The following is a 20,047-nucleotide window of genomic DNA, read 5'->3' as shown; positions in this document are numbered from 1 at the left end:
AGGCAAATTCTTCGCATCTAGAGGGTGTCTAGCATTTCTCCCAAATCGATAAGGCTGGCATAATTTATGAGAATCTTCCAGACCATTGGATGGAAGGATCTTTCTGAATCCAGGGCTGCATTTGTGAGCAACCAGGCTAAAGACAACTGTGTCTTGGATGACAGGCGAATCTGGGAATTCAGAGACTGTACTGTGTCTCCAACAGATATAATGTTAATAGTAATATTGTAATATGTTACAGCTTACCAATCATTAGATCTGGTGGCTGCATTCATTGTCTTTTAGGCTTTTTTTTTCCCCAGGCCAGTAACACACCAACTGTATTAACGTGCCCCACTCTAGATGAAGGCACATAGAGATACAGCAGACAGTAGCATTGTTAATCTGGGGGGGAGGGAAATGTTAAGTGGATTAGCATATTTAGATACATTAACAAACTGAGGCCAAACTCCAGCTCACACTGCAGTTACTATACAAACATAAAAGTGCAGCGCAAATCATATATGAATAAGCAAATAATAAACATAATAGTCCATGCACAGATGATATAGTCCCACAGATCCAGTATAGTGATTGCTTCAGGATATATAAAAATATTGCTGCGCCAAGTAAGCATAAATAAGTGAGGATAAATCAAAATCAATCAGTGATTGTAATCATATACATATGAATATATATAAATAAATATATATAAATCCAGTGCAAAAAAGGTCAGTGTAAAAAAGTCCAAATCAGGTAACATATCAAATCAGTATAGTCCCAAAATCATATATAGTGCCCAAACGTGATAAATCTCTTCATCCAAATATATAAGTGATTAAGGGTGCTTGCATGCTCCACTCAAAAGTGCTCCCTGTGGCTGGTGACACACTAGCAGCTCACCTCAAGGATAGGCTCTTTGCAGAGCCAAAACACGCATATAAGTGATATATTCCAGTAGCCTGGTCCTCTTAAAACGATCTCCTGTTCATCTCTCCAAATACATCAGCATCGATATAGGGGATAAAAACAAGAGATCTAGTGCTCTCTGCTTGAATAGGGTTTATTAATGCAATAGATAGGAGGTGCACTTACATTTGATGGCACTCTTAGCAGTGCGGACTCACAATACATCAAACAACAGTCTATGCCAGTGTTCTTCCGGGTACCGGCGTGATGACACATAGGTTCCTCCCCCCGTACGCGTTACGTAATTAACTTCGTCAGCGATGTAAGTGCACCTCCTATCTATTGCATTAATAAACCCTATTCAAGCAGAGAGCACTAGATCTCTTGTTTTTATCCCCTATATCGATGCTGATGTATTTGGAGAGATGAACAGGAGATCGTTTTAAGAGGACCAGGCTACTGGAATATATCACTTATATGCGTGTTTTGGCTCTGCAAAGAGCCTATCCTTGAGGTGAGCTGCTAGTGTGTCACCAGCCACAGGGAGCACTTTTGAGTGGAGCATGCAAGCACCCTTAATCACTTATATATTTGGATGAAGAGATTTATCACGTTTGGGCACTATATATGATTTTGGGACTATACTGATTTGATATATTACCTGATTTGGACTTTTTTACACTGACCTTTTTTGCACTGGATTTATATATATTTATTTATATATATTCATATGTATATGATTACAATCACTGATTGATTTTGATTTATCCTCACTTATTTATGCTTACTTGGCGCAGCAATATTTTTATATATTGAGTTCACAGGTGTTTTGTGTTTGGCACTGATTGCTTGCTGCCTGGTACACCTTATTGCATATTTATTATTTGGTTTGCGCTGATTATTCTTTTTCTATACATTGCTTCAGGATAGCTCAAGTCCAAGAGACGGTGCTAGAAGAAATCCACACAAGGTGATGGTCCCTTCACTGAAAGCACTCAGATGTGCTCGCCTGATAAAACGCTGATACACTGACAAAGCCCCGAAGGACGTAACGCGCATGGGAGGTGGAGTCTGCCTTCCTGACGTCACTCGCTGCTACTATCGCTTACCGTTCGGCTCTCGCCGCTGGCTGGCAGGAGACCGCGGATGCTGTATCCTACGTCTGGATCATTTTATGAAGTTGGAAATGTCTGTTAGTCTGTAAGTGTCTCTCTTTACAATAAATCTTGCTTTTATACAGTCTGCACTTAGATTGGCTCTCCTTTTTATTTCTCTACCTAATGTGCGGTCCTTTTACCCTGGGGGGAGTGTACACTATATGCCCTGGAACTGGATATATGGCTGGTGGTGATTAAAGGAAGTTCCTGTGTTCCTGAATTGAGCCTATTTGACCTGCTGGTAACACAGGGTCTATTTTTCAGGTGAGCGCATCTGAGTGCTTTCGGTGAAGGGACCATCGCCTTGTGTGGATTTCTTATAGCACCCTGTCTCTTGGACTTGAGCTCTCCTGAAGCAATCACTATACTGGAACTGTGGGGCTATATCATCTGTGCATGGACTGTTATGTGTATTATTTGCTTTTTTATATATGATTTGGGCTGCACTTTTATGTTTGTATAGTTTCTGTCTAAGCTCTCTCAATGTACCTGGGTCAGTGTTCAGCTTGCATTTCAACCTAAACATTTCCTAGTGATTGCGCTGATTGTTTTTTTGTTTTATACACACTGCATTTACACAAGCAATTTTTTTCTTTTGGGATAAAGGGTTTTATATGAATAAATAAAAGCTGATCATTGTAAGCACCCCTGTCAGTGTTAGATGTTTATCTTAACACTCTTAACTGATACATTTGCAGGAGAGCTTGTTCTGGTGACTTACTGGCTGGATCACCAGGAAAAAAATGTATGCAGCCATCACATCTAAGAACTGATAAGCTGCAATATAAAAAGGTTTGCTTTTTGATTTAATACCACTTTAAGTTGCAATGGTCTGGAGTGGAAATGTGCATATGGGACTGCCTCAAAGGAGGCCACTATCAAGTCCTGAACCTTTTTTTATACAAAAGTGGAGAGTTGAATGGCTCCTTGGTTGCATATTGTCAATGTAGAGGAATAGAGTATTAGGAGTTTATCTTGTGGAAGAAAAACTCCCATCACTGACTATTTTTTTTTTGTTTAATTCCTTATTTATTATTCATGGGATTCTGCAATTCCATACTGAACAGGATGTGTACATAACAGTACAGAGTAGCAAGGTCTAGATTAATAGTCAGACAACAAAGATATGTAGAGTACAACCAGCAGTGCAGAACATATAGATATAAGGAAATCATGTGTCACAGCACAAAACGTAAGCTGTGTGGTATGTCAACGAGCTGTTGGCAGTTACCAATGAATGTCAAATTCCAAGGTAATTTATTCATATTTTCAAGAAGAAAGAAAACCTCTATAGCGGGTAAACATTCGTGAGCTGCATACAAAAAGTAACAGTGAGGCCCCTTTCACACGGGCTTTCCGATCAGGTCCACCTGTCAGTTTTTCAGGCGGATCTGATCGGATGCTCCATGCACCTTTATGGAGCGGTGGATGTCAGCGATGACATGTCAGCTCACACCCGCTGCTATCCGATCCAATCCTGTCCGTGAAATCCGGATGGAGATGGAGCTGTCATCCGCCTGCTCAGCCGGGATTGGTGGATCGATCCCCCCTGAGCAAAACAGATTCCGCCGGGTGCACCGCTCATGTGAAAGGACCCTAAGAGAAGATAAGAACTAATAAAAGGGGGGGAGGGGGTTGATATGAAGGGGGTAGGAAAGCAAGAAGGGGAGAGGGAAGGGTAGGAAATTATGACTGAGAGGCAAGAGAAGTCTGGTCTCTATGAAAGAAAAGAAATAAGGAGTCCAAATCCAATAGTTGTCTTCCTGTTCCTTCAGGATCATGGTAAGGCTTTCCATTTCCTGGATTTGCACAATCCTTACCCACCAATGAAATAATGTTGGGGGGGGGCACTTGTACTTTTCCATAATGCCGGCACTAGCCTTGGCTGCGGTGAGTTTTTTTAGTAAATAATTTTTTAATTTCTTGCTGCATAACGGAGTGTCATTCAAGAGGCACACAGTCGTATCTTTGTTAAAGCAATAGTAAACGTAAAAAAAAAAAAATTCAACAAAATGGTCTCCTGTAGAATAATAGCATAATGTGCTAATATGCATTGCATACTAGCACATTATGAAAAACTTGCCTTAGAACAATGCCCTCCAGCGGCATGCTGTCACCACTGACGGGGCTTTCATCTTCACCCAATCTTCTTTCCAGGTTCGCAGTCTTCAGCTGTTTGACTGGCTGAGCCGCAATGATGTCACTTCCGCGCATGTGCGCGAGAGTCACAGCCGTGGCATTGCTCACTCAAAGGTTGGCATGCATCCATTAAGAGTGCAGTGTGCATGCACTGGTGATGTCACCGGCTGCTACTATAATAAATATCTCCTAAACTATGCACATTTAGGAGGTATTTACTGTACCTAGAGATAAGCCTATAACGGACTTGACTTCAACTTTAAGGGATTCTCCCGTTAATGTCATAATAGTATTTTCTACTTCACCCCCCCAGGCATCTTTCAGTTTTGGGCATTTGCAGAAGATATGAATAATAGTCCCCTCAGAATCCCGACAACGCCAGCAGGTGTTAGGTAGCTTGGGGAACATATGGTGCAGTTTTGCTGCCGTTCTGTATCACAGTGTGAGGAGCCTATATCCCATCACTGACTTCTGATGGTTCATGATCCAACCACACCTTTAAAGAATCTAAACAGTCTTTTAGAAACGTATAAAAGTAAGTTGCGCTAAGCAATGACAAATATTATATCAAAAACATTAAATCAAATAAATGAGTGAAATAATGACAAAGTGAGCAGTCATGAACCATACACTAAAATAAGTGTAAAAAATATGCTTCCGTACCTTGAAAATGTCACATCTGACGAAACGTACGTCGGTCGCGCCGTGCTGACGTTACTACTACGAGTTTGAGGACGGGCGGAAGAGCCGGCGGCTCATTCAAATCCCATGCTCTACATTTCTCGATCCTTGTAAGTTGCTTTCTTTTTTGTTCATTAAACGTCTTTGGTTTACACTATGGGGCGCTTCGTTTTTTCTACATAAACCTCGCGATTGGATGCCTCTTTGGTGATCTCTTTTGGAGATATCCTGGCTCTGGAACCCATTGTGAATACATCCTTATGACTGGCATTTGGCTCTCCATTTATTCATATCTGGTAAGCAGCTGTGGTGTCGGTGGTGGTCTCTCTCTGACTGCCGTTTGGGGTGATTCATGAGGTTGCTCTTTTCCTGGCTACTCCTGAAAACTTGATATCTACCTATTATTTGCGTGTTTCTGGTAAGCAGATCCGGCTTATGGGTGATGGTCATTGCTACCTATATCATTCCTTTGGTCATTATCTAATGCATGTCTGGTAAGCAGCCTGTATTGGTGGTGGAATCTATCTTGGCAGCACCTATTTCACAGTGGATTGCACTTTGGGTGTAGACACTTATTGGATCTTTAACCGCTTGCCGACTGCGCACAGTATATTTACTGCGGCAGTCAGCCCCGGCCAGGCAGAGTGACGTAGATCTACGTCGCTAGCCTGTGACCGGCTTGCGAGCCAATAGCGCGTCCCCCCCGGCTCGTTCACTGAGGAGTCGCGTGTTTGACCGGCGGACCCGATGTCCGCCGGTCACACTACGATCGTCGGTAGACAGGGAGAAAGTCAGGCGGCTTATGTAAACAAGCCGCCTGTCATTCTCCCCTGTGTAAAAATGGAGATCAGACGGTTCTACTATGTAGAACCGTTGATCTCTGTTTTTACAATAGTACACATGTCCCATCACAGTTAGAAACACGCCCCTAGGACACACTTAACCCCTCCCTCTCCAATACAGTTAACCCCTTCACTGCCAGTGTCATTTTTAAATTAACAGTGCATATGTATAGCACTGATTACTGTAGAAATGTCACTGGTAACCCCAAAAGTGTCAAAAATGTCAGTCAAGGGTCCGATCTGTCCACCGCAATGTCGCAATTATTTCACTCATTATTTATTTGATTTAATGTTTTTGATTTAATATTTGTCATTGCTTAGTGCAACTTACTTTTATATATTCCGTTTAGCTGTTTGTCACACTTTAAGTTGCTGCTCACAAATTCAGGAGCTTAGTGCGGTTATCCCCCAATTTTCCACAGTCTTTTAGAAACTGACTGACCGGCTCTGGTTCGACTGTTTTCTGAGCAGGAGGTCATTATTGCCCATTATTGGAACACCTGTGAACGTAACAGAGCCAGACACAGGGCTAGAACCTTGGTGAATACTTGAGCTGCAGTGGACATATAAAAGGGAAGTGCTACAAACCGGTTGTGTACTGTTCCCATAGGAAAACACAGGTAGTGTTGATGTGCTGGAATGATGGGGGCATACAAGTAAGCATCCATGATGTTCACAGAGGCCAGTAAGCGTCCCTGATGGAGGGAGGCAATTACAGATCTGGGGGATTTCATTCAAAAGTTTTGAATGCATGGTTTCTTTAAACAATTGATGTGTCAAGTGCAAATCAATTTTTCATACTGTACATGAAAAAAAATCATATAATCAATTGCTCAAGGCTTGGGCGCGTGACTTGAACATCTCCCTGTCGGAAAAGGACTGGGAGACGATCTGCACTCGGACCCACCGTGCGTCGGTGAATGTCACAATTAAGGAGAATGGATATAAGATCCTGTCTCTTTGGTATAGAACGCCCTCGCGCTTGCACAAATTCTCCCCAGAGATATCTGACCTGTGTTGGCGCTGCAACTCGACCTCTGGTATGATGCTCCACATATGGTGGACGTGTAAGGTCCTGCAACCCTTCTGGAAGGCTATTCATCAGTTGATTGGTGAGGTCACGTCCCAGGAGTTGTAGTTCTCGCCGGGTCAGTTTCTTCTCCACTTTTCCACTCCCTCAGCTCCCAGATACAGGAATGCCCTAGCTTTGTTAATGTTGACGGCTGTGAAGTTGTCTGTCCCACGGCATTGGCAATCTACCTCCATCCCGACGATTAGAGAATGGTTTCATAGGTTGAATCATATAGGAGGAGATGGATGAACTGATCTGCACTTCAAACGATAACATCTCAAAGTTTACAGCGAACTGGTATGATTGGATGAGATTCAAGGAGACCTTGGCTTGCATCACCTTGGTGATCATTAGTTTCTGATGAGGAGTGGAGTGGCCCCCTTGCACCCCTTCAGACTGGTGATCAAGGGGCGGCCGGAGGTCCACCCGCTTCTTTGGTCCCATGTCCCTACTTCCTATTCCCCCCTTTTCCCCTTTCCCTCCCCCCTTTTTTTTCTCTCTCTCCCTCTTCTTTCCCCTTCTTCTCTTTTCTTCTTCTTCTGGTTCTTCGCTCAACCTACCCTATTTTTACACTTTCTGACTCACTACTTCCCAGCGAGTCTTTGCTACGTGCTGGGCAACTTCTCTAGATGAAAGCCCCACGGGACAGGGCCCACGTTACAAGCTCCCCTCACACATGACCGGAAAAAAAATAAATATATATATATATATATATATATATATATACACAGTGGGTATGGAAAGTATTCAGACCCCCTTAAATTTTTCACTCTTTGTTATATTGCAGCCATTTGCTAAAATTTAGGTTCATTCTTCTTCCTCATGAATGTACACATAGCACCCCATACTGAAAGAAAAACACAGAATTGTTGACATTGTTGCAGATTTATTAAAAAAGAAAAACTGAAATATCACATGGTCCTAAGTATTCAGACCCTTTGCTCAGTATTTAGTAGAAGCCCCCTTTTGATCTAATACAGCCAGGAGTCTTTTTGGGAAAGATGCAACAAGTCTTTCACACCTGGATTTGGGGATCCTCTGCCATTCCTCCTTGCAGATCCTCTCCAGTTCTGTCAGGTTGGATGGTAAACGTTGGTGGACAGCCATTTTTAGGTCTCTCCAGAGATGCTCAATTGGGTTTAAGTCAGGGCTCTGGCTGGGCCATTCAAGAACAGTCACGGAGTTGTTGTGAAGCCACTCCTTCGTTATTTTAGCTGTGTGCTTAGGGTCATTGTCTTGTTGGAAGGTAAACCTTTGGCCCAGTCTGAGGTCCAGAGCACTCTGGAGAAGGTTTTTGCCCAGGATATCCCTGTACTTGGCCGCATTCATCTTTCCCTCGATTGCAACCAGTCGTCCTGTCCCTGCAGCTGAAAAACACCCCCACAGCATGATGCTGCCACCACCATGCTTCACTGTTGGGACTGTATTGGACAGGTGATGAGCAGTGCCTGGTTTTCTCCACACATACCGCTTAGAATTAAGGCCAAAAAGTTATATTTTGGTCTCATCAGACCAGAGAATCTTATTTTTCACCATCTTGGAGTCCTTCAGGTGTTTTTTAGCAAACTCCATGCGGGCTTTCATGTGTCTTACACTGAGGAGAGGCTTCCGTCATGCCACTCTGCCATAAAGCCCCGACTGGTGGAGGGCTGCAGTGATGGTTGACTTTCTACAACTTTCTCCCATCTCCTGACTGCATCTCTGGAGCTCAGCCACAGTGATCTTTGGGTTCTTCTTTACCTCTCTCACCAAGGCTCTTCTCCCCCGATAGCTCAGTTTGGCCGGACGGCCAGCTCTAGGAAGGGTTCTGGTCGTCCCAAACGTCTTCCATTTGAGGATTATGGAGGCCACTGTGCTCTTAGGAACCTTAATTGCAGCAGAAATCTTTTTGTAACCTTGGCCAGATCTGTGCCTTGCCACAATTCTGTCTCTGAGCTCTTCAGGCAGTTCCTTTGACCTCATGATTCTCATTTGCTCTGACATGCATTGTGATCTGGAAGGTCTTATATAGACAGGTGTGTGACTTTCCTAATCAAGTCCAATCAGTATAATCAAACACAGCTGGACTCAAATGAAGGTGTAGAACCATCTCAAGGATGATCGGAAAAAATGGAAAGCACCTGAGTTAAATATATGAGTGTCACAGCAAAGGGTCTGAATACTTAGGACCATGTGATATTTCAGTTTTTCTTTTTTAATAAATCTGCAACAATGTCAACAATTCTGTGTTTTTCTGTCAGTATGGGGTGCTATGTGTACATTCATGAGGAAGAAGAATGAACTTAAATGATTTTAGCAAATGGCTGCAATATAACAAAGAGTGAAAAATTTAAGGGGGTCTGAATACTTTCTGTACCCACTGTATATATATATATATATATATATATATATATATATATATATATAAAACAAGGGCAGGCTTAACCACTTTACCACTAGAGCATTTTGCTGTCTTACGTCTGGGCCACTTTTTGCGATTCGGCGCTGTGCGACTTTAACTGACAATTGCGCGGTCGTGCGACACAGTACCCAAACGAAATTGACGTCCTTTTTTCCCCACAAACAGAGCTTTCTTTTGGTGGTATTTGATCACCTGTGCGATTTTTACTTTTTGCGCTATAAACAAAAAAATAGCGTTTATTTTGAGAAAATAACAATATTTTTCACATTTTTTTTATATAAAATTCCCCCCAAAAAAGATGTAAAAACCAATTTTTTTTTAAATTTTTTGCCAATTTGTTTTCTGCTACATATGTTTGGTAAAAAAAAAAATCGCAATAAGCGTATTTTGATTGGTTTGCGCAAAAGTTATTGCGTTTACTAACAAAGGGAAAGATTTTTGTCATTTTTGGTGTTTTTTTTTTTAACGCGTAATGGCGGCGATCTGCGATTTTTTTTGCGGGACTGCGACATTGGGGCGGACAGATCGGACCCTTGACTGACATTTTTGACACTTTTGGGGGTACCAGTGACATTTCTATAGTAATCAGTGCTATACTTATGCACTGTTACTTTAAAAATGACACTGGCAGGGAAGGGTTAACTTTATTGGAGAGGGAGGGGTTAATGTATGCCTGGTGCTTACTGACGTGTGGGGGGGGAGGGGACTGTGTGAGACAGGGACAGATCGGATGTCCAGCTATGCTGAACAGTCCGATCTGTCACTCCCTGTCACTGAGGAGATCCGCCCGCTTGTGTTAACACAGGCGGGCGGATCTCCACACTAGATCCCCGACGATCGGGGCAGAGCAGCGGCGATCGCCGCTGCTCCTCCCCTGGCCCGACTCCCGCTGTTTTCATTTGAGAGCGCCGCCTACAGGGGAGGAGTCTGACGACGTAGGTCTACGTCGTCGGATGGGAATGAGCCACTTTGCCGCAGTACTATTACAGTACTTAGCGGTAAAGTGGTTAATCAACCTGGTTTTTTCCTTCGCCTCTAATGGTACCGCTGTGGTCCATACTCGGGTTTTCTCTGCACTCCCCGGGGTGATTGAGTACGCCTAATTGCTACGATTCATTATTTATTCTGACCATGACCAGTCACTGTGGTTGTGTTTGCTCCCTAAGAAATATCGGTTTCCTACTTCCCACCCAGACAAATGGCTTCAACCTTTTATTTTGTACTCGTGATAAGCTTTTTGTTTTTCATTCCTTTCCTTGTTTATGTATTTGTAATTGCTCCCAAGTTGCACTTCTGTGTTTGTACTTTGTTTTATCTTCAATAAAACTTTAACAGAAAAAAAAAAAGAAATCAATTGCTCAAATCCTAAACGTGCAATATAGTGCAAACACGCATGCAACTTATGTGATGCAATAAATAAAGTACAACATGTACAACATATGCAATCAAATTGAATGATATATATATATATATATATATATATTACACACATATACATATATACACACACACACACACACACTAGTGCTGCAACCGATTACGTCAACTACGGAAATACGTCGGCATGCGTGAAAGGCGTTGACGGGTCACACTTATCTCGCTTGTAATAGCCGTAATGGCGGCTTCTGCTCCTGGGAATGGAGAAAGTTCCAGTCTACCACAAAAAGCTAAACCACGATTATCAAAAGTATGGGCATTCTTTAAACAGAGGCCAGATAAAATGGTCCTTTGTTCCCTTTGCAAAACCGAAATGGCGTACCACGGCAGCACAACTGCAATGCACGAGCACCTCAGAAGAAAACATCCTGTCGCTCTCCGACCTCAAAAGGACTAGCCATCTTTGGAAGTAGTACTATATTTATTATTACACACAATTAATTAATATATGCTAGGTAATAATTACAGATACATCATTTATTGGTGCATGCTCAGGGGTACCCATTTGTTGCTGCTTTGCTTTAAGCTTTGTAGTTGCCAGCTCACGTTTTTTTTAAATGTTCCACAAGGCACTTTGCAGCCCTCAGTGTCTTGCTGATCTGGGGATCCCTCAAGACACGGCTCAGGTGCCTCCATAGCAAGCGGCTTGCTGTGGGGTCAGTGAACAGGAAGGAGGGGCCAGGAGAGCTGAAGAGGGACCCGAGAAAAGAAGTATCTGGGCTGCTCTGTGCAAATCCACTGCAACAGAGCAGGTAAGTATAACATGTTTGTTATTTTTAATTTAAAAAAAAACAAGACTTTACAATCACTTAAACCACTTCCATACCATAGGACGTCATATGACGTCCTGGGCTTTGAGTGGAGATGTCTGAATGATGCCTGCAAATGCAGGCATCAATCAGATATCTTTTTTTTTCTGCAGGCGATTCCCTGCAAAGTAAAAGCCCTCATAGCGTCCGTTTAACCGCTTGATTTCTTTTAGAGGTGGCGGGAGCGGACGTCCCTGCTCTCCGGTGCTTCTCCCGGCTCGCTGACTGAACAGGCGAGAATGAAACGGTCGGCGTCGTAAGTTTACCATCTCTATGATCCTCAGAGGCTGGGAGCAATGCCATGACCTCACTTCCGGCGCTGGCAGATGTAAACACTGCCATTTCTTTTTTAGCTGAAATCTTTTTTTTTTTTGATCTCATGCTTTCCACTAGGAGGAGAGATCTGGGGACCCCAGATCTCTCCGTAAAGAGGACTTGTCATGCCCTATTCCTAATACAAGGGATGTTTACATTCCTTGTAATAGGAATAAAAAAAAAAAATTAAATAAAAAAAAAAAAACACAACAAAAATTAAAAAGGGAAAGTGTCCCCTCATGCTCGCATGCAAAAACGAAGGCATACGTAGGTCGCACCCACATATGTAAAGGATGTTCAAACCACACACGTGAGGTGAGGTATTGCCGCGAATGTTAGAGCAAGAGCAAAAATTCTAGTGCTACTCTGTAGTTACTCTGTAACTGGTAACCTGTAAACATTTTTAAAGCGTAACTTATGGAGATTTTTAAGGCCTGAAGTTTGGCGCCATTCCACGAGCATGCGCAATTTTAAAATGTGACACGTTAGGCATCTATTTACTCGGCATAACATAATTTTTCACATTATACAAATAAATTGGGCTAACTTTCATGTTTTGTGTTTTGTTTTTTTTTTAATTTATGAAAGTGTTTTTTTTTTCCCCCCAAGAAAATGATGTTTGAAAAATTGCTGTGCAAAAACCGTGTGACAAAAAATTGCAACGACCGCCACTTTATTCCCTAGGGTCTCTGCTAAAAAATTATATATAAAGTTTGGTGGTTCGGAGTAATTTTCTAGCAAAAACATTTTGACATTAACATGTAGGAGAGGAATGCCAGAATTGGTCCAGTATGGAAGCGGTTAAGTTATAGGAGGTTTATCTAGCACAGATAAAAAATGGACCCAGGATCTACCAGCAGCAGCCTAGAATATGTATTCAGCAACCTAAATCACTAGATGATTCTAGCGCCTTTCCACCATTCTTTGGACTCCGGCAAGTCACCACATCGATCAAAATGTAATGTCACTGGAAAAGAACATTCACAAAACCCATGGCCCCGTTTTAAATAAAAACACATATTTATTGTGTATGTTTACTCTCAAAAGAATCGGAAACAATCAGTCTGATGCAAGTATCATAAGTGTCCATTCACACTAATATGACTTGTCAGGCGACTTGTCAGCCTGACAAGTCGCGGTCCATTGTGTGGTACGGGAACCGTTCTAATAGGAGCGACACAAGTCGCTCCGACTTAGAAAAAGGTTCCTGTACTACTTCGGGGCGACCTGGAGCGACTTGCATAGACATTCATTCTGTGAAGTCCGTGCAAGTCGTGCCGAAGTCGCGGTGCACGCGACTTCACAGGTCGCCCCCGAAGTCGTGCCGCTTCAGTGTGAACCGGCACTAACACTTGCCTTGCTGCTTGGCTCGTGGAGAGCTTGGTGACATCTCAGGTAGGCTGGGCCCTATGGGTATCACAGCAACCTGCATTCGCTTGAAGACATTTATTCACATTAAATGGTCAGACGGAGCCTGCCTGTGACGGCATCACGCACACCACAAGCAGGGCAGGTTTTATGATAGTTGTGCTAATTGTTTCTGATTCTTGTGAGTGAAATTGCACAATAAAATTGCGTTTTTATTGGATACTGGGTCCTGGTTTCTGTGTCAAATGTTTTGTGCTTGTATAAAATTATTTGTACTATTCCTTGCCATATTGAGTCCCTTTACTTTGCCAAGCAAATGATCCAAAATGCCATACAGCATGCTAAATGGCACATCACAAGTATTGATTCAGGCATGTGAAAATGCACGAGATACATGTTTATTAGTGCATTAATTAGTTATTAATTAATAAACTCAAACTGTAGCCATAAGGATCACTGGTTCTGGACTGGTTTCCTAAATAAAACTGTCATACTGCTTACACTAATGCATATAAGTAAACCATTAAATAAGTTATAGGTAATGTATTTTCTCGTTAACTAGCTCTGACTGACAGTAAGCAGCTGGGAACTCTTCATGTGGAATACACAACACATAAAAGCAAGTAATAAATGCTGCTTTGACTTTGTAATACATACACTATTGATTAGAAGTGGAGTTGCTTCTGGTTCAGATGTAACAGGTTTAATGTCAGTTTTCACAAACAGGAAAATAACTGCACTGTAAGACAAATATTCTGCACATATTAATCTTATATTTTTTAACAAACACAAGTAACAAATCATCATCATAAAGAGCAAGTTTATTTTAAAATCATTAAAATAATTCTGTGAAAACACGACATTTCATGAATTTTAAATTACAATAATATAGGCATTATAGACAATGCATATTGATTTTCTAAAACACATAAAAATGTTCATGCATCAAATGAGAAACATTACCTTAGTGCAGAAAGTCCAGCTCCTGCATAGTTTAAAGACGGCCTGTGAACTTCTTCTGGATCGATTCCAAACATGCCAAACCTGGGGAAAAAAAACAGATTAGATACTTTATCTTGCGTTTAATTGACCAAAATTGTACATTTTGTAAAGGACGATGATGGAAGCATCTCTAGTGCTTTATATCGCAAGCCCACTGCAGGCAATACTACATTTACATGCCAGTAGCGCACATTCCACCCCACTCATACGTTCCATCACATATGGACAATACCTTTGTCTAAAGCGCAAAAGATAATGAAACTTTTGAAATGGAGGCCAAGTTGTTAAGGGATAGACTTCAGGCCAGAGGATACAGTAAAAAGTGCCTGGTGAGGGCCTATAATAGTACCAAAAGTCAATCCAGAGAAGCTGTACTTTTGAAAAAAAAAGACCAAGAAGCCCAAAAATATGGTTAGATTCATTACCAGTTTTAACTCTCAACATGTAAAGTTGAAATCCATTTTACAGAGATATTGGTATTTGTTGACACAGGACCCTATTTCCTCCAAATTTGTTTAATCTCAACCGACCATGGTGTTTAGACGAGCCCAGTCTTTGAAGGACAAATTAGTGCATAGTCACTTCCCGGGATCTAATTTGAAAAGCAACCCGCTGAAGGGCACCTATAAATGGGGCAGATGTGTCTACTGCAAATATATTAGCACCAACAAAAATATCACTTTACCCAACAGGAAAAAACATTTTCCCAAAAAAATGTGTAAATTGCAAGACGGAAGGGATAGTCTACCTCATGAGGTGTGAATGCGGGGCTTACTATGTGGGAAAAACCTTCAGAGATTTTTGGAGACGTATATACGATCATATATATGCAATTGAGATAGGAGATCTATATACCCCAAAGGGAGGCACGCAGCCTGCGGTCATGCCTATTGTTCCTTCAAGGTGCGATTTTTAGCCTTGGAACATGTCCCACAGGATCCATGAGGGGTTGATTGGGACAGACGTATCTTACAGAGAGAAATGCAGTGGATACATTCACTCAGGGCAACTTATGCCCTGGGATTGAATCAAACCACATCATTTAAGCCCTTCCTACAGGTTTGAAATAATTTTCTAGTGTAAAGGTACCATGTATACATTTTTCTCTTTTCGCATATTTTAAATATCTTGCATTTTTCATTATCTATATTTAGGTTTATCCTGGATGTGGAATATGTCTTTTATACCACTGGGAGATCTGGAGCTTCCCCTTTTTCTTCCTTCTCCCTCCCCGTTCGGTCACTTGTCTTTCACCCACCCTCGCAGGAGTTGCAAGCCCCCCTTGCCACATATCCAATTGGTGTTGGGATAGTGGGAATTTCCCGTTCCTCTTTCCCACTTTGACTCTAGATGTCTCCTGGGTGATTCCACTTGCATATCTGGCTTTACGCCCCCTTTCGCTATGCTCTAGGGGGCGGATGGGCTTGGCATTACATTCTGTCTCCTCTCAATGGAGATAGATAGTGTGTGATGGCACGTATGGGGGCCCCCGGCGTGCGTGCGTGTTGGTTGCCATGGCTCCCTCTCTCCAGTCTTCGATGAGGGTTCCTGCTGCACTTGCTGGATGGCATCTTGCGCACCTCCTCTCTATGTGCATGAGCCCAATGGTGACTTCCTGCCATTGTAATGCTAGAGGGGAGGGGACAAGTGGGCTCTTTGGCTATTTAGCCAGTGCCTGCTCCTGTATGATCACCATTTCTTAGATTGGATCTCACTATGCAGGTTCTGTCTTGATGGGGACACAGGGTAACTTACTTTAGAAGTGTTTTTTTTTTGCACTAATATTTTTTGCGGATTGCTGTGACACTACTCTCTCTTGCTACAGTAAGCATTTTTGGTGTGTTAGTTTACTAGTGCACTTTTTTCTTTTTATCACTTGCAGGTATCTTTCTTGGATCTGGTGTATTTTCCCCTTTTTTTGTCGTCACTTTTGAACCTGGCTTTCCAGGTCCACAGTATATTTTGGGTATACTCTTTCTTTACCCATCACATTACAGTATATTTTGGGTATACTCTCTTTATCCATCACATTATTTCACATTATGTCATCTGGTGGTCACTGCTTTGGGCACCGTTTCACTTTCAGTCAGTTTTAGTCACCTATTTTAGCCCCATTGGGAATTACAACAACATATTATACACAAGTATCTATGTATAAGAACCTTGTCCTTATCAAAATATTGTATGGTTATTATGCACGTCTGATGATCATATGCCCACTCACTTTGCATGTGGTTCTTCCTCCCTCTTTAGCAGAGTACACTCAGGTGTTCTGATTGATTGGTTCCTTCTTTATGGGCTGGTGACTTACTAGGCTATGTTTCAGTTTTTGGATCTGTACTAGATTTGTTATTGCCTCCTTTTGGTGTCCCTTCTGGGACAGGCAGTGAGCTGCTGATTCTCTCCCCCCCCCCCCCCTCGCCAGAAAAAGCCACCCAATGGTGCATTCATTTCACCCCAGGCGGCCATGATCCAAATGGACACACTGGAAGACAGACCAGCAGAGTGTTGGCGTGCTGCGGGGGGAAAAGGGGAGACCCCTAGTGTCCCTTCCTCCTGCGCGAACCTGCCTAATGGCAAGAGCGTCTCAGTGGAACATGCAGCCTGACACAGGATTTCCTGGTCGCTGCACAGTGAGCGTTTTTCTGGGCTCTTACCCCATCCTTAGCTTAACCTAAAGTAAGGGTGGGGGGACAAAAAGGGCAGAACCCCCCTCTCCTGTCCACATATCTGGTGTAGGGGGGGTGCTCAGGTTCGTTGGGAGTTTTTCAGGGAATCCTGTACTCCTCGGGTCCTTCTTCCCTCCCAGGATACCTGTGACTGACTGCTTCGTCAGCTAGAGCACTGGGGGAGTGAAGGAGGTATCGAGGGACGCGTGCCCTGAAAAAAAAAAAAAAAAAAAAGAGGAGTGTCTGAAAATAACAAACTGGGAATGTGTGCTCCCCTCCAGTGCCAGTGTTTTCAGGATGCAGGAAACACAAGAACTGAAGGGCACTCTTTGTACAACTGAAGGGCCAGCCTAGGGTGGCCTTATTAAACTTGTGGGTGCTTGTGTTTCCTGCAGGAGGTGGAGCCTATAGCCTAGTATATAGAGTCCACCTGTGTGTAATTTAATCTCAGTATAAAACACAGCTGTTCTGTGAAGCCCTTAGAGGTTTGTTAGAGAGTCTTAGTAAACAAACAGCGTCATGAAGGCCAAGGAACACACCAGAGGGTCAGGGAAAAATAAAGTGATGAATGAAGTAACTTAATACCCCTACACTTGCGTAAAAAAAAAATTACCCAAAAAAAAAAAAATAGTGATTCAATTATATACATAAAGCAGCATGTCATAAAAACAAAGGCTTAACAAATGAATAAAAAAATATATATATTGGCCGCGCTTCCAGTGAATAATAATATATTGAATGTATTAAAATGTAAAATAAATTAAAATACAAAATTGTGAAGAGTAAAGCAAAGTGCACAAAAGTCCCAATTAATTGCTGCAAACAACACAATCCCAAATGTGTTTGATCTCCTCCAAGACCATCCAAACCAAGAAATCACCCGTGAGCTGGTGTGTCCCTTCTCCACCGACCTTTACATGTGCAAAAATACTCGCCAGATGGCTTTGACCCCCCCTTGCAGGTAGTCAAAATCAGCATGAATAATATTCCCAAATCCATAAACATCCGGAAGAGCAAGTCAGTATATGTATAGATGTTCAGAGTACGATGTATAATTGAAAAAGAGATAGGCCCCTCATAGCGTAATACGTCCTAACATTTTATTAAATCAACTAAAATTGCACTTACAACAGATGAATGTTCTCAAGCATGTAAAAAGCAGGGGGCACAGCACTGAGCGCCACCTGCGTTCCAAAAAGCGGAAGTGGCGTGTCACCTCTTAGTCCCACCCTATCCGTTTCGTCAGAATGCATCCGACGTCATCAGGGATCATGTGACAAGAAAACTTGTTAGAGTTTCCAAAAGACTTGAGACTGGGGTGGAGGTTCCCCTTCCAGCAGGACAATGACCCTAAACATACAGCAAGAGCTACAATGGAATGGTTAAAGCCCCGTACACACGTACCGAATGTCGGGCGAACGATCGGCCGTCTTTTGTCCGATGCTGTCCTGTCGGTTGAAAACTGCAAAAGACTGCACATGAATTTTGTCGGCCAACAACAGCCGACTGCAGTAGTGATGTCATGTGATGGTTAACTTTCCGTGTGTTTTTTCTTTTCTGAGCATGCCCAGTCTTGCTAATCGGCTGTTTGTCGGCCGAATTCTGTACTGACTGGCGAACAATCGGCCGTTCTGGTGTTGGCCAACAAAAATTTTAATGCCTGCACACCCGATTCTGTTCGGCCGAAAAGTCGCTGTCGGTTCACGGAAGCATCATACTAACAAGCCGACAATCGGCCGATCGCTCGGCGGCCGAATATTTACGGCCGACAATCGCTACATGTGTACGGGGCTTTAGATCAAACCATGTTCATGTGTTAGAAAGAAAAAAAAAAAAAGAAAAATAGGTGCGCTAACTAAATGGGAATAAAATAACTGCTGCAACAAAATACACCCTGAACACTGGGTGCAAAAAAATGTGTATGGGCCCTTTCACACGGGCGCTCCTTATGTCCACAAATCATCCTATTTTTTGCGGATGATTTGCGGACATAATGTAAGTCAATGGCATTGCGGATGTCAGCGGAATACCATCCGCTGACATCCGATTTTCTTCCTGTCAGTTCTGTTCCGTTTTTTGGAACTGAACAAAACCCTATTATTGTTCCGTTCAAACAACGGAAAGAAAGGAAAATCGGATGTCAGCGGTGTCATCCGCTGACATCCGCAATCCCCATAGACTTACATTAGGTCCGCATATCATCCGCAAACGGATGGGATGATATGCGAGCATACGGAGCGGATGACAGAAATTTCATCCGCTCCGTGGAAAAAAAAAAAAAGGACCGCAGCAGAGCTTTCACACGGAGCAGCCATGTGAAAGAGCCCTATAAGAAATAAGTGCAATGTCAAAAAAAAATAAGTAAAGTCTTCACCTGTGTGAACAAAAACAAAATGGCTACATAACCCAAAACATTCAAAAACAAGTACCACAAGATAGTGTGCCAATATATTCTATTCAGATAGAGATAGAATATACATACATACATATATACAGGGCTTGACAAATTTGCCTGAAATCTAGGAGCCAGCTAAAAAAAGTTAGGAGCCATCTTTTGTTGGTGGTTCCAGTGAACCACCAACAAAAGATGGCAAGCGAGAGGCTTGCCATCTTTTGGTGGTGGTTCACTGGAGCACATTCACGGAGGTGCAACGTTGGACTTTTCTGGGATTAATAGGACTTGAATAGAAATTTCTTTCCAAATGTAGGCTAATATGTATTCTGCTTTACGTTCTTTGGTAAAAAAAAAAAAAAAAAAAACCTCAATAAGCATATATTGATTGATTGATTGGTTTACACAAACGTTATAGCGTCTACAAACTGTGGTAATTATTTATGGAACTTTTTTTGTTTTATATGATTTATGGTGGTGATCAGTGACTTATAGCAGGACTGCAATATTGCGGCTGACAATCAGACACTAACTGACACTGTGTGGGGATCAGTGACACTAATAAAATGACTAGTGCTAAAAATATGCACTGTCACTGTACTGACACTGGCTGGGAAGGGGTATACTAGAAGAAAACACAGGCACCACTCTAAGTGCAGTAACTTGAAACTTTTTTATTTGGATAAACCGCTAGATAGGGGGGTACTCACAAAAGGGATGATTGAAACAGCTCATAAAACACACTCCGGTAAGGATCAGGATGGCTCGAGCGGTGACAAGTAGACAGGCTGTAGCGGTAGCTGCCGCACTTCCTTGTCCCGGGGACACTCAGATGACCGTCCGTCGTCACTTCCGCGAGCGTGATTACGTCATGG

At 42.5% G+C, this 20,047-nt stretch overlaps 1 protein-coding gene across 2 annotated transcripts in view; it reads right to left on the bottom strand.

The window, feature by feature from the left end:
- Positions 1–20,047, bottom strand: part of TMEM144 (transmembrane protein 144) — a 98,790-nt gene that overhangs the window by 27,979 nt on the left and 50,764 nt on the right. For both annotated transcript variants that reach the window (XM_082262110.1, XM_082262109.1), the window contains 2 exons: positions 14,073–14,153; positions 13,767–13,848 (listed from right to left, as the gene is read on the bottom strand). In XM_082262110.1, coding sequence (XP_082118236.1) covers positions 13,767–13,848; positions 14,073–14,153 — 163 coding nt within the window. The remainder of the gene's footprint in view (positions 1–13,766; positions 13,849–14,072; positions 14,154–20,047) is intronic.

The sequence above is a fragment of the Pelophylax lessonae genome (assembly GCF_965119305.1).
Source record: "Pelophylax lessonae genome assembly, chromosome: 1".
NCBI lineage: Eukaryota > Metazoa > Chordata > Amphibia > Anura > Ranidae > Pelophylax > Pelophylax lessonae.
This window is presented reverse-complemented; position numbering and strand designations above follow the sequence as displayed.